We start from the raw sequence: 16,075 nt of genomic DNA, 5'->3' as shown, positions 1-16,075 counted from the left end.
AATCAACAGGAATACACCTCTAATTTGTTATAGAGTTCCTCACTTTTCGGGGGCTTCCCTCCTGGATCCCAACCAGGGCTTTGTCCTGGACCCACTGGGGGCGTTAATGTAGCCCTTAATACTTCCAAGTCTTCTACTGCGCCCCCCACGTTTTGAAATTCCTGGATCCGCCGCTGAATAAATATTTAGACAGTTTTAACTGCTAGTACATATCTCTTCACTTCCTATTTAGATATGAACGACCAATATCGGTTTGTTATATTTATGTCGGGTTCCTTATATCGACACCCTAGATGGAAACTTGCATCTATTGTTAAATTGTTCTCAGCCCTGCAAAGCGTCGTATTGATACTTGTTACAACCTGTAAGTATGGCACGCCAAATTCACACATGAGTTAAACATAGTTTCACACTTGATAAACTAGATTTATCTACTGTAAACTATAGTTTAAAAACCGTAAACTATAATTAACAATTGGTTAACTATAGTTTTCATCTGTAAAACTATAGTTAACAGTTGTTTACTATAGTTTACGAATGCTAATCTAAGTTTATCCTTCTGTAAGAAAACGTTAACAATAATTTTTGTTGATAAACATAGATTCACGTCTTTAAACTATAATTTACAATTGTGAACTTTAGTTAAGAGTACTGTTGTTAATCAAAGTTTCACAAATTGTGAAACTATATTTATCAGATCGTGAACTATAGTTAAGAGCTGTAAACCATAGTTTACAAATCGTGAAACTAATTTATCAGATACAGTTATCTATGTTTTGCAACCGCAAATGATTGTTTTCAGTGTTAAATTTAGTTTACGGTTCTGAAACATAGATTATCGCGTTGATGTAAAATACAGATTAACATTTAAACTTGTATACTATAGTTTACAGTCTGTAAACTATAGTTTACAACCGATAAACCTAGTTTATCGACTGTGAAACTATGTTTAGCTAATTTTTGTTAATTTGGCGTGCCATATATAAGGCATTATCGTAATAAACAAAGGTCATCCTTTAACATGGGCGGATCCAGCAATTTTTGAAGGGGGGGGGTCCAGGTCGGTGTACCCAGCACTCATGCATAGAATCACACCATGGCCACTTCAAGTCCGTAGCTTCATTTATAAGAAAGGGGAGGCTCCAAAAACATTTGACAATGCAAGCAAAAAAATTTAAAAAAAAAAACAAAACAGACAAACATAAACAAAACAAAAAAAAACCTATACAACACTTTTTAATACAACACTTTTTAAAATTGGGAGGGGGTAGAGGGGGGGGGGGCTTCTTGTCACTTTTCTGTTCGGTACATTACTTTCAATCTTGAATCTGCGTATTTTCCAGCAACAAAAGATGTGGAGGGAGCTTCCAAAACAAGATATTTTTAAAACTGCAGCAAAAGATTATTCTCGGAAAAAGTTAGCCCCCTCCTTCTGCATACTACAGGAACATTTTTTCTATATTGATTAAAAATATTAAATATGCATACTTCTAAAAGTTAGTTACTTCTGAAGATGGTCCAAACATGGTATAGCTAGAGTTCGATGGAATCTTCCTTGCATGTTACTTGTGGATGTTTTGAGCCCTGAGACGGGGTTGTGAAGGTACACGGAGGAAAACAAATACGCAGAAATCTACAGATCTAGCGAGCAGAAAGGACAGCGATTTTTTTTTTATTTTTCAAATGATTAGACGTATAAATATCTATTACAGAAAAGCTATAATTTCTCTCTTTCTCCCTCTGTACAAAAATAAGTGGGGGTTCAAACCCCCGGAACCCCCCTCTGGTATGCCAATGCTTTAATATAATATGGATTACTTTTCATTTATTATAAGTAATTAATTACACATGTAAAAGGAATCAATAAAAACACACCTGAACATATGCATATATTTATATCATACTGGTACATGGAACACCAAAGCTATTATACTTATCAAATTGACAAATAATTTTAATTCTTCTATACGTGTGATTCGTCCGTACGTTTCGTCAGTTACACAGGTAATCACAATGTAAACAAGTTTACCGTTCGTTAGACCGATATTCGTTCGTTACGTGTTTGGTGTTCTCTATTACCTGAATAAAGCAGTCACTTGGTTGTAGAGAGAGGTGGCATACCACAACTAGAAGTGGTCGAAGTGCCAAGATGCAGCAGTACTTATGAAATGACATGACCGAAGTAATTCATTTGCGGGAGACACCCGTTGACCACAGTTAGTGGTTGTCCAATCAAGAAGAAACCCATTGTATTTGTATATATTTGATTATAATCGTATTGGTCAACAAAAACCTGAGTTAACAGGTTAACGAACCTAAGTGTAACGCCTCGGTGATACAAACCCTATCACCAAACACCAACCTCGGTCGCGTTGCACATTACACTTTTCAGGTTTTAATTTTTTCTTCTTTTTCAATTACTCCCCCTCCCCCTTCAAATTGCTCCCGATGCCAATGCATCTTGTCTAGAGGAAATACGAATCGTATGCATCTTTTCTTCTTTTAACGTTACGTAACATTACGTAAGATTCTGAGCTATCCTTCATTCTTTCTTTTTGTGTTCATTGGTCGACTTCCTGGGTGCTGATTAGTTGAAAAGAGACATGTACGTGACAACGGGTGAATAGATATTCACTGGTATGAGACAAGAGACTTGATAAACCACAGTAGGCTCTTCGGCGCAGATATCAGACAAATTTAAGTTCATCTCATACCGGTAAACGAACAAAAGCTAGCCACCATGGCAACTATAAGATCACGTTAAATTCTATAAAAATAAAAATACATGCAGCACGTATACATAAAATGTCTTTGATGATGTTTACCATCATAGCAAAATTATAGATTAAATACTGGAATCCATCTCCCCCCCCCCCCCCCCCTCTCTCTCCCCTTTCATTGGAAGAGGGATGTTGACCCTGTCTATAAATCAGCACTATCGCATTTACACTGTGGTCCATTTCTCACATGTGGGCGCGGTTCACGCGCTCAAGCGGCACTTACATGTCTATCATCATACAAATCATAAGAATTTACTGTCTTACAGTGGTCTTGTGATGTTTTCATAATTTCCATCATTAGAGTGAAAAAAAAATTGATCGTTCTTTTTTCACTATTTTGGGACCTTTGTCATGTTTGTGACATGTGGATTGTTGTGTGAATTCCGACCCGTACATGTCTTATGCAAGATCGAGGGAGTCTTGCATCAGGCATGCAGAGGAATACACAATTTAAATCTTCGGTTTGCAATGGCGATTGTGGGAATACATGTACTTATTGTCTATTAGAAGGAATGAAATATTTTCATAGTATAATTTAAAAAATGACAAATATCCCATCTAGAAGCTGAACAGTCTATGTAATTAATTTTCGTCGAGAACGACAAAGAACAATGCAGTCTATAAATAGATCGAGGTCAGTGTGCCTGACAAGCACGCCCTCTGGTTGGAGAATTGTGCAAATCTTTTTCCCAGAATTCCGATTAACGCAAGCGCACTTGCAGTTTCATCCTAACGTAACTAGTCAGCCCGGGGGCTGACTAACTATATACATTGTCTATTTATAGCTTATTACCAAGAAATCTAAATATAGCTATTCAACACCCAACAAGCCCTAATATATATATTAACAAAGAAATACATTTATATAGTCGTTTAAATTTCAGTATAGACCTATTTACTTATAGATATATAGGTCAGATACTGTAGATGTAAAGTTTCATTTGAATAAATAATAAACAAATTAAAGTCTATTTATAATTAAAGTCTATTTATAACTATACATATTTAGTGTTTTAGTGCGTCTTTGATATGACTCCGCCCACCAACCAATCAGCTTTGCAAAGGGTGGCCAATAAGCGAGGGTCTTCCTTACTTAATGGAATGAAGAACGAAAAGAATCAGTTTAATGAGATGCATACTAAATATATTCCCATCTCTTCCCACTGACTGTGATCCATTTATCGTGAGATTCTATAACTGATGGTAGTTTCACTAGTTTGTATCCCCGGGGGACGTTAAGATTCCAATCTCTCTCAGTACCAAATTTTATTCATACACTACTACATAACCCTTTGTTCGTTATGTTTGTATAAAAGTTAGGGTCATGAGAAAACAAAAGCAATTCTTGACTATTCTAATTAGTTTAGCTATTTAATCTCAAATTCGATTTTTGCATCTTATGTTTTCAACATGTCAAATGATCCTTCTGGGCTCTCGTAATTTTGTAACAACAATGAACAAAGCGAAATCGGAAATAAATTTTTCGATGAACATGGATTTCCGTAAATACCAGTTATAAAATTGATATGTTTACATTTTCAAATACGTTATCTGACGTTGTCTTACAGTATCTACAATCCTCATTTTTTTAAATTAGAAAGTGGAAGAGAGAATAGAAATCACAGCGTAAGTAAAACTGTCTGGAAAGTTCATGTTGATGTAGGCAGACATAAGAGCGCGGGGGCAGCCCACCCCCAATCATAAGAATGTTTATTGAAAAGCCTGTTGACATCTACCCACTTTAGGTTTGTTTTGGTTGCAGTATGATATACAATTATTGCTGTTTTTAAATGATGATTTAGACACCCGAGGAGTACAATATTCACTGAGCCCGAAGGAAGAAGTGAATATTATATACTTCGAAGGTGACTAAATATCGTATTGATCGCGAAAAACAGCAATAACTGTTTTATTATATGATTAAATCATTGAAAACTCCTACAAGACTCTTTTTTTCTTTAATTATGTTCCCCAAACGAAGTTGGGGAACATATTGTTTTTATTCTGTTTCTTATTATTATTATTATTATTATTATTATTATTCCTGGGAAAATTTTGTCCTTGAGTGATCTTGTAAACTACACATCCGACTAAGGTAAAATGTTTTTAGGGTCAATAGACATGTTATGTAGATTTGCCGAACAAAGGTCATTTTGCGCGCACGTGCTTGCAAGAGCGCGCACGTGCAACATGTAAAATGACCGATTTAATTGATATAGGCGTAACTTTTTAAATTTTTGATGAAATGCTTTGAAACTCATAATGTAAGGATATATTAGTAATATAGACAATATGAAATGGTCAAAATAGCAAGATCTCACGCGCATGCACGTGCGCTTTGCTCTGATTGGCTGAAACTAAAGTCTCAATATCTTTCTTGTTTTTTGAGGAGATCCTTTGAAATTTTGAACATAGCCATGCATTAGGATATCCTACAACATGATACATAGAAATTATCATGAAAACACGTGCATGCACGTGCGCTGCAATCTGATTGGCTGAAACTTTAAATAGCTATAACTCCCTTGATTTTCAACCAAACAGGATGGGATTTGGAACATAGATATATATAATGGACATCTACAAGAAGGTATGGTCTCCATGCACATGCATACATGTACGTATACGTGAGCTGCAATCTGATTGGCTGAAACTTTAAAAAGCTATAACTCCCTTGGTTTTCAACCAAACAGGATGGGATTTGGAACATAGATATATAAAATGGACTTCTACAATAAGGTATGGTCACCATGCCGTGCATACACGTGCGTGTACGTGAGCTGTAATCTGATTGGCTGAAACTTTAAACAGTTATAACTTCCTTGGTTTTCAACCAAACAGGTTGGGATTTGGAACATAGATATATATAATGGACATCTACAAGAAGGTATGGTCTCCATGCACATGCTTACATGTACGTATACGTACGCTGCAATCTGATTGGCTGAAACTTTAAACAGTTTTAACTCCCTTGGTTTTCAACCAAACGGGATGGGATTTAGAACATAGATAGATTTAATGAACTTCTACAAGAAGGTATGGTCACCATGCTCATGTATGCACGTGCGTGGACGTGAAATGACTAAAATCAAAAATACACTTGAATGAGCGAATTTTTTAATACTTATGGATTAAATACTTTAATATTTAGTATATTAAAATATATAGATTGTGTAGACAAGATGATATGGTCATTACGTATATGCCTTCACATGTGCACACGTGCAATGCTAAAATTTGAATGAGCATGGTACATTTCTGGGTAAACATTGTTAAAATTTCAAATGCATAGAGTTTGTGTTAATAAATAAAGCTTACAGGGAATATGGCACCAAAAGGGAGTTGGGGAGCGTTTGGGGAACATCTGTAACGGTCCCCGTTACAATTAGCACTAGTTGAAAGTTATAATGAGAATATCAACCAAAAAAACCCACTGTAACAGGAAAAAATGGAACGCGAATACTGTAATTCATTATACTGACCTGCAATAATTCCTTATATTGACCTGAAAGGTCACGTGCAGGTCAATATAACGTAGTATTGCTCTAACATTGTTGGATTTCAACCAATCAGAGAAAGGTAAATTATTCAATCATATAATAATATGTGTTATGGTAGTAGTATATATAGCTAATATTTATAGTTCTGAAAGAAGTTAAACTGGAACCTACCCCCCCCCCCTTCGAAATTGTATTTTCGAGTTTGGATATTGCAATTTTCCTTTTTACTAGATTTTGCCCTGTCCACCCGTCTGTTTGTCTTTTTGTCCGCAAAAACTTTAACCTTGCCTATAACTTTTGACTGGGTGGGACTATTTCACAAGTGTATTCCTTGTGACAAGACCTTTCTTTAGGTGCCACCAAATTTGACATCTTGACCTTGACCTTGGAGTTTGACACTTTAACACCAAATTTCCAAACTCTTACTTTGGCCATAACTATTGAACGGTTGGTGCTAAGACTATCATACTTTATAAATGTAATTCTTGTGACAGGACCTTTCATTGGATTCCAACAACTTAATTTGACCCTGACCTTGTAGTTTGTAGTTTGACCTTCTTTTAAAAAACTTTAACCTTGGCAATAACTTAAGAACGGTTGGTGCTAGGACTTTCATACTTCACATATGTATTCTTTGTGACAAGACCTTCCATTGAATACCAATAAATTTGACCTTTTGACCTTGACTTTGGAGATTGATCTACTTAAAAAAAATAAATTTAGCCATAACTTTTGAAAGGCAGGGGCTAGGGCTATTATAATTCACATGTGTAATTCTTGTGACAAGACCTTTCGTTGGATACCAACAACTTTGACCTTGGAGTTTGACCTTCTTTAAAAAAAACTTTAGCCTTGGATGTTTGGCAAACACTTTTTAATGTTTAGGGCTAGGGTTTTCATACTTCCCATAAATAATCTTTGTGAAATTTCTTTAGAAATCAACAATCTCGACCCTTTGACCTTGACCCCAGAGTTTGACCCACCTTTAAAAAACCGTTAACTATAACTTTTTAACAGGTGGTGCTAGGGTTTTATATTTCACATTTGTATTTCTTGTGAGAAGGCCTTACTTTGGGTATCAACATGTTTGATTTGCATTTAAGAAAATTTAACCTGCACTGTGTTGGCATACGGGATCATCAGTGTTTCTCAAACACATATTATTTTCTGTTTTCAATTTTTTTTTAAGTTAGTTAAATCCCCCCCCCCCATCTCCTCCCTTTTTCAAAATTTATGTTTTTTCTCTGTCGTAAATTGTACAAACTCCAAGTGGCTTCACGATTTGAAGACATACACTGTATAATCTCATTAGTGAGAGGTCCGGCTAGTTATCAGCTCTATGCGACTCGTTCCTGAGATAAATAAACTCCCTGGCCGCTATCTCGTAAACTAAATTGAAGCATTTGTGTTTATCTTAAATTGTAATCAACACGCATCGACCCAGATTTTGGCTGCGGAGTGTGCCTTTGGAGAAGTTTGCAGGTGTAGTGATTTGAAATCCAGACAGAAACCATGTCTTCTTTTGCTCCGACGTCCACGAGTGGTTCCAAAGATGATGATGCAAAATACAAAGAATTTGATGCACCAGATGCAGAATTCTTCAAAGGTAAGGTTTATATCATCGATAGTCTGTTGATTGATTTCTCCAATACGTTCTTTAACTTCTTTGTGCGTGTTTAACAGGTGCCTCCCTGATCTGAATTTATCTTTCAATGCATTCGTCAGCATCCATTCCAATCGCCTGCCTACAGCATGAAACCGGTCCCTATCCTGAAAAATATTTCTCACATTAATCATGTTTAATTGTACCATCATCAAAGCCCCTACTTGACATCGAAAACTTTACCTAGTTAAACTTGTTAAGAAATGTTAAAGTACATTATGCGAAAATAAAAACACTGAGTGCATCTCTGGAACTAGCAAATATATTTATCATTTTCCATGCAGGTTGGAATTTTCCGGTTTTCGATTGATTATTAGATGTATATATGTAATAAGTACTCTTTTACTCGCTTTCAAGTTCAATGAACATTTAAATGTACTTTATCATACAAATAAATAAAAGTATCATGCGAACTAATTGAATTTAAAGTCATCAAGGAAGACTAATTTACGTTTCCTCAATGCTTAATGTCCACACCCTCAACATAATCGTTAATATAAACTTTATTTCATGAAATAAAAAAAAAGTATAGAGAATTTTAATTCAAATACGTACCGGTACCATATATCAATAAAGTTGACTTATGTATCTTGAATATGTTTCATGAAGAGTGCTTTACAACAGGGGTTATCTGGTCTTTCTTTTAAAAAGCTTATATAAAACCTATTTTTGAATTTAAAACTTTAAAAAAGTGCTACGACAGGGAAATTTTCTTCTTCTTTTGCAAAGAAATCTCAATATTTTTTTTTCTTATTCTTTGTGTCTCATGCGGGAGCAAATACCTATTTTTAAACCAATAAAAGTATTTTCAAATGTGTGAAACGTGATGACATTCATGTTGTTCAGTGTTTTCTTAATTAACGGCGTTAAATCCGTCATTACTAATTTCAGGAATCGGCAAAATCCCTTTGAAAAAAGATGCTGGTGCCGGAGAAACAATGGTATTCAAAACATACGAACCAGAAAAGGTAATATATTTGAATGTCATTATGAATTTAGAAACAAATTTCAAAAAAAGGCTTATAATTGTATCGCCTTCTGTCAGCCTATGATGTTTATTATTCAATAGGTAGTTTAAATTTGCTTAATGGAACTAATTTAACTCAGTGAAATAAAAAATACGGAATTTCAGCAAGTTATGGGAAGATCGATGAAGGATTGGCTTCGTTTTTCTGTTTGCTTTTGGCACACCTTTCGTGGAACAGGTATTTTTATTTATTTTTATTGGGCCAAAGTACGAGATGTTCTTTGAAAGAAAGAGTACAATATTCTGTGAATCAATTTATACTTTAATATTTATCAGAAACATAAAACGAGTGAATATTTAAGCATCGGTATTCAAAGACATTTACCTCTTATACATGTAAGTCATCTAATAAATATTTGATACTGACATTACATGCTGAACTAAGTGTGATAATTCTAACGAGGCTTTACCAGTTACATCCCTATATTATTTTTATTTGATTTGTGCATTGTCAAATTCACTTCCAATTTCTCAGCAGTTGTTGCTCATCTCGCTATTAATACAGAAGTACTGAAAACCGATTCTCTAAAGCAACCCTTTTGTTTTAATTAATAAAAGGAGCGGATCCCTTTGGTTTCCCCACCTTAATCCGTCCATGGGATGATGGAAGTAACTCCATGGCCAACGCTAAGAGACGTCTGAGGGCTGGGTTCGAGTTCTTCACAAAGCTTGGTGTTCCTTACTGGACATTCCATGACAGGTAAGAAGCAAAAACACAAGGAATAATTATGTACAGCAGCTGCTTATATGTTAAAAATTAACTCATGCGATGCATAAATGTTTTACAAATTAATGTTTTTAACAGAGACATAGCGCCTGAAGGGGCCACCCTGGCGGAAACCAACAAGAATTTGGACGAGATAGTTGATCTTGCCCAGGAGCTACAGAGCAAAACTGGAGTAAAACTGTTGTGGGCTACATGCAACTTATTTGCTCATCCTAGGTATGCTTTTAAAAGAGGAATTAATTAATTTCCTATTATGAAAGATGAGAAAGATGATAAATAGTTTTTCCATTTTCTTCGTTAGCTAATGGATGACATTTTTAGCAACAGAAATATTTTGTTCATAAAATGTTAGATAATAATATATTTCTCCGATAAAAGGTTTATTTTTTTCAAGATACATGAATGGAGCTGGAAGTAACCCAAATTCACATATCTTCGCTATGGCGGCGGCACAAGTCAAGAAAGGTCTAGAAGTGGCAAAAAAGCTGGGGGCAGAAAATTTCGGTATGCGTTGGAATAAATTGATTGAATAAAATTGTGTACTTGTTCCATTTTAATGGGAAATGTGTATATTCTATATATTTAATACTATTTTCAATATGATTGTTTTTATTTAAAGTGTTCTGGGGTGGAAGAGAGGGCTACCATACAATATTGAACACCAATGTTCTCACAGAACTCAACAATTTGGCGACATTCTTTCGAATGGCAGCGGGTAAAATAGCAAGTTGATGTTAGTTTTATTTACAGCGTTACTTTATACTATAAGTATATTATTTTAGAGGTTTATATTGGCAGATTACAAAAAGAAAATAGGATTTACAGGGACACTGCTGATTGAACCTAAACCAAAAGAACCTGCCAAACATCAATATGACTACGGTATACATTCACAAGTTTACCTGCTATACGTGGATTTATATGTATTTCCTGACCATTATGTCTTTCCTAAATATTTCTTCTTATACTTTAAAATATAATAGACTTGCCCCTTAATGTAAACATTTTTTGGAGAATAATAATAAAATGATATAAAATATATGTGTTTCAGACGCCATGACAGTCATTGGTTTCCTGAAACATTACGGACTCGACAAAGACTACAAGGTAGACAGATATCAGCTTGGTGGAAAAAAATAAAATCCGTCAATGTTCAACTTTATTTAAATCTTCTATTCTTTCTGATTTGTAAGATAGTAGAAAATTTTAATATAACGTTTGATTGCACAGCTTAACATCGAACCGAATCACACCACTCTGGCTGGCCATGGTTATGAACACGACATCGTGATGGCTTCCGCGTGAGTACTTTTCATTTTATATTTCTAATAAATACATCTTTTATATCAATATTGCGTTTTAACTGAAATTAAAAAATGAAACCTCCCGTGTTGACTCTCCAGGTTCGGTATGCTGGGTTCTATCGACTCCAACACTGGTTCCCCAGACCTGGGTTGGGATACTGACCAGTTCCCAATGGACATCAAAAACACGACCATGGTCATGAAGGTAGTTTACATCCAATCAATTCAAGGTTATATTCTTTAATTAAAATTTTAAACGTACAAAGTATTAGTAAATTATACTGGAGTGGGGACAAAATTTGACACATTTATTGTCAACAGCTAATTTTCTTCAGTGAAAAATATTCTCAAAGTATTTCACGACAGCAAATACCAAAGAAAAAAGAAATGCGAAATCCTTCTTAAAGGATAATGTAACATAAGTACGTTTACATGTAGAAGACGCTCAGAATTTCTCTGTATGTGCACGTTGCTCGTGGTTTAAGTGACATTAGGTGTTGTAACGTCTAGATGAACTTATGTTTGTTGTATGAAAGATATGAAAAATGTTCTAAATTCTTATACCAGAAGTGCTTGTTTGTTATGATTGAATACTCACTGCGGCATAAGTGAAAAACATGTACCTCTCTTCACAGACAGTGTTAGAACAAGGCGGTCTTTCTCCAGGTGGTTTGAACTTTGACTGCAAGGTCCGGAGAGAATCCAGTGAATTACAAGACATGTTTATCTCCCACATAGGTGAAATATCAAACTTACCAGCTATAATTATTTTCTTTACACTAAAGCATAAACTAGTGTGGATCTGATCCTATTTTTTCTGCTCTTTAACAGGTGCGATGGATTGTTTTGCGAGAGGATTGCTGAATGCTGAAAAACTTCTCTCAGATGGGGTTATTGCAAAACAAGTAAAGGTAAATTCTCTTATATTAGTATAACACATTTCCAGTTGTGTTTATATTAAAAATGATGCAGACAGGTGCTCTTTTGGTTTTATAATGTAAAATCAAAAAAATTAAAAGGTTAATGCACATTGTCTTGATGATTTTAGATTAGTAGAGTTCATTTGGTAATCAATCTGATTGTACACGTATTGCATACATATAACGTACTACCAAAATAAATACAATATAATAAATATAATTATATACGTTTATAGGAAAGATACAGCTCATATGAAACTGGGATTGGCAAAAAGATTGCAGATGGCCAAACATCTTTTGAGGAACTAGAGGTGGGTTTGATGTTGTTCTTGATGTTTGCAATGACACGAACTGGACGTTTCATTATTCACGTTATACTATGTTCATTTCAGATACAGTATCTTTTCTGTCAAATAATCACTCAACCTTATATTTTTGATACAGAAATATATCCTTGACAATGGATGTCCAACAATCATAGCCTCTGGTCGCCAGGAGCATTACGAGTCCATGTTGAACCACTACGTATAAATCTGGAAGGTTCTCCATTTTGAAATGTGCACACGTGATCGAAAACACAGTCAAGTGATTTCTAAAGTCTTATGAAACAAAATAATTAAAACCCACTTAAAACAATTCAGTACGTGTTAAAATAAATTCAATTATTGTTGAAAATGACTATTTTGACATCATCCATAGTTCAGGATCTTTTTAAGATCATTATAATGGCTTCTTGTTGTGAGATATGTAAGTGAATGTACACATGAGGAACATCGATATGGAAACATTATCATCTAGTTTTGTTGTTTCTGTTTAGTCCAAATAAAATTGTGTAAACTGTTGACATGTAATTGTTATTTTTAGAAGAACAGTTACATGGTCATGTAATTATACGAAGGAAAAAATTAACATTACATGTACATTGGCTACATTCATTTGATGTATGCAACTATTTAAATCGTATTTTGTAGAAAGCAACCATTAAATTATTGCATGCAATAATGTAAGTATGCTCGCCGCGATTGAATTAATAAAGTACTTTTTTCATAAAATGCACACAACATTTCGTCAGAGAAAGCAACTATATGTTATGTGTATTTATTATGGTTATAAATATAAAAGCATACATGTACGTTTTATTAAAACAGAAAAATCAGACTTTTTAATTTGAATTTTGACCTTTAGAAAATATTCAAAATAATTATTGCATTATTTTTTTTAATTTACATTCTTCGTCGACTTGAATAAATATATCTTTAAATAAGTGAATGAGATCACGAAATTATTTATACATGCACATGTACGTACCAAGACCTAAATTTACTTTTGATAGCAAGCTACAATCGAAAGCTACCTGTTAATTCTATTTTTATAACTCCGCTTGAAAAGTAAGAGAGTATATACATGTAGTTATAATATAGATTGTATAAATTTATGATCTTGATGTTTGACACTTTGACCTCGAAAGTCATAGGGGTCTTCCTTAGGCCTATAGAATTCAATTGAAAAAGGTCAAAGGCTTTGCAAGATATCGCTCGGGAACGAAAGTGCTATAGACAGGCAGACAGACATACAGACGGACAGACCGAAATTCATATTACACACTTTAAGGGAAAACGAGGGACAAAAGCATATTTAATTTAATAATAAAATGCTTTCTTTGGTTGTTAGTACGGTAATTAATGTCGCAGCTTTTGCAGAAAAATACATACTAGTAACCACAGGCCTTCAGATCGCTTAGAAAAAAATTGAGATGTTGCAAAAAAAAAATATTTTCTTTTTTACACACAATTTTTTTAAGCGATCCAAAGGCCTGTGCTAGTAACCTAGGGACATTTTATTGTTTACACTCACAATTGTATGAAGAAAAAAAACATTCCGATTAAAAATGAAATATGTTGAATATTGAATTATACTATTGGATGAATATGTCATTGTATACATAACTGCATGATGGAACAGCCATTGTTCAAGAAATCCATGCACGTGGCTTGCTTAGACAGTGCCGTTTATGCATTGATCAATAATGGCAATTGTCTTCATGAGAAATAATATAGGGTTATTGAACATATATTGGTGAATATTGGCACAAGTTGGCTGTTCAAATGCATGAGCTTGCGAGTGCATTTGAACAGCCAACGAGTGCCAATATTCAAGCATTATACCTGTAAGTTCAATAACTCCTTTATTATATAGCTACAACATTTCCACATAATTTATAATAATTATTCCAACTATAAAAGGACAAATTAATGATTTTTTTTAATATCGGTATTCAAATTAACGTCTGTCCTGTAAGCGTTCAATATTGCATCATTCCGATGATCCTACCGAGCGATATGATTTGCTTATTTAGGTTTTAATGGGTCTAAAACGTACCGGTACTAAATTTTTAATAAATAATTTCATTTTGTGTGAAAAATAGACACATCGTACCTTCATTTCGTTAATTTAGCTCTGAGAATTTGACCGTTTACAACAGGGCGTTCGATATTGAACGCTCATATTCGGAATGTTTCGGGAATTTACTACTATAAAGTGCATTAATTGAATATCAGAGTATTATGTTTTTGATTGATATCTAAAGTTAGAGAATTTGGTCGTATTAGGGATGGAAACCCTTGAGGACGAAATTTACAGCTTTCCCTCAGAATTCTCAAAAATTATATATTTTACAAGATACATGTAGTCTCATAACTTCAAAAAGAGGGTGCAAACATGGGCTAGCGTGTTATTTTACAATTAAAACAACCACAAAAGGAGTCTCTATTTCTTCTACTCTCTCTCCGCTCCCCTCCTCACCTCCTTTTCGTACTCTCTCTCTCCCCACTTCCACTCTTTCCTCACTCCCTCCACCCTAGCTCCTCTCCCGCTCCCCACTTCCTCTCCCCCTGTCCTCCTATCTCTCCCCACTTCCTCTCTCTCTCCCTACTACTACCACCTCTCCCCACTTTCTCTCCCTCTCCCACGCTCTCTCTTTCTTTACTTTATTAGTCTGTTTTTTTTTACTTAGTTAATTGACATTGTGAAATAAAATTATATATATGCCTAATACAGATTTGTTTCAAAAAGTTTTAAAAGTAAAAAAGATGGAGAAAATACTTGCTGTGAAATAAAGAGTATTGTTTCTTGTTTTTATAAACATTATTATAAAATATTTATTATTGATTTTTTTATCTTTACATTTGATGTTGCAAAATTGTAGTTTTTGTCAAAAGATGAATGTAATTTAAAAATTATAAGGGCGATAACTTCAAACAAAAGAAACTACTGCTTCCCATTCCCAATTAGATCACTGCGCTATATGTTTGTGCATTCAATTTTATATGCTTGAGTGACAATATTATGATATGTCAGCTTGAAATCCCAGTTCAGTTTACTTAAATTATATATTTTCATAATTCTTGTCCTGTTCAGACATCGTGCCGTTGCATTTCATGTTAATCAAAATGCGCTTGCATCAAGACCCCCTCGTTGTTCTACTATCCAGTTTACATGTACCATATTTTCTTAAATAATTGCGTATAAAAGTTCGTTTGGTGTTTTATTCAAATATCTACTATACTGTTTATAAAACTACATGTAATCTTTACTTGTTGCATGGTTCTACTCTACTAACCATAGATTTCGCGTTTTTGAATGGACACTGTTAAATGATTTACCGTTGGGCCATAAGCGTAATTTGAGTAAATGTTCACCTTATTATAGGTCTACCAGTTAGGTCTACAATGGCGCAATTCCGGTGCGGGGTGCTCCCTCTGCGTATCGAGACTGGTCGCTACCGCGGAGAGCCAATTCCAGATAGAATATATAATCTCTGTGATCTGAACGAAGTAGAGGATGAACTTCACTTTCTTTTTAAATGTGATCTATATAAATTCTGTAGACAGGACTTTCTATGAAATATTGGAATTTCAAATTTACAATATAATGATTTAAATGTTCTCTTTAAATATCTGTTAACTCACTTCCCTCGTTAATCTGCAAATTTTATTTATAAAGCCTATAATTCAAAACAACGAAAAATCACACGCATGTAAATTGTAATGTATATAAATTGTTAAAAGTGACTTATAGGTCCGATGGGCCGGGTGTTGAACATATATTATGTTTAATTGTATAACGAATGTTAAAAATAACTGTATATACACATG

The 16,075-nt window shown here is 34.3% G+C and overlaps 1 protein-coding gene across 1 annotated transcript; it reads left to right on the top strand.

Moving 5' to 3' along the window:
- The first annotated feature begins 7,508 nt into the window (after positions 1-7,508).
- LOC134240835 (xylose isomerase-like) lies at positions 7,509-12,673 on the top strand. The gene is made up of 15 exons (XM_062722907.1): positions 7,509-7,886; positions 8,835-8,911; positions 9,076-9,148; positions 9,529-9,670; positions 9,776-9,913; positions 10,092-10,201; positions 10,317-10,412; positions 10,496-10,579; positions 10,749-10,804; positions 10,928-10,998; positions 11,101-11,206; positions 11,637-11,739; positions 11,833-11,912; positions 12,158-12,232; positions 12,366-12,673. The coding sequence occupies exons 1-15, from the start codon at positions 7,793-7,795 to the stop codon at positions 12,450-12,452; spliced, it is 1,392 nt and encodes a 463-aa protein (XP_062578891.1). The 5' UTR covers positions 7,509-7,792; the 3' UTR covers positions 12,453-12,673.
- The last annotated feature ends 3,402 nt before the right edge of the window (positions 12,674-16,075 follow it).

The sequence above is a fragment of the Saccostrea cucullata genome, unplaced genomic scaffold (assembly GCF_032062105.1).
Source record: "Saccostrea cucullata isolate Sc308-1 unplaced genomic scaffold, CSIRO_AGI_Scuc_v1 ctg10633, whole genome shotgun sequence".
Classification (NCBI taxonomy): domain Eukaryota; kingdom Metazoa; phylum Mollusca; class Bivalvia; order Ostreida; family Ostreidae; genus Saccostrea; species Saccostrea cuccullata.
This window is presented reverse-complemented; position numbering and strand designations above follow the sequence as displayed.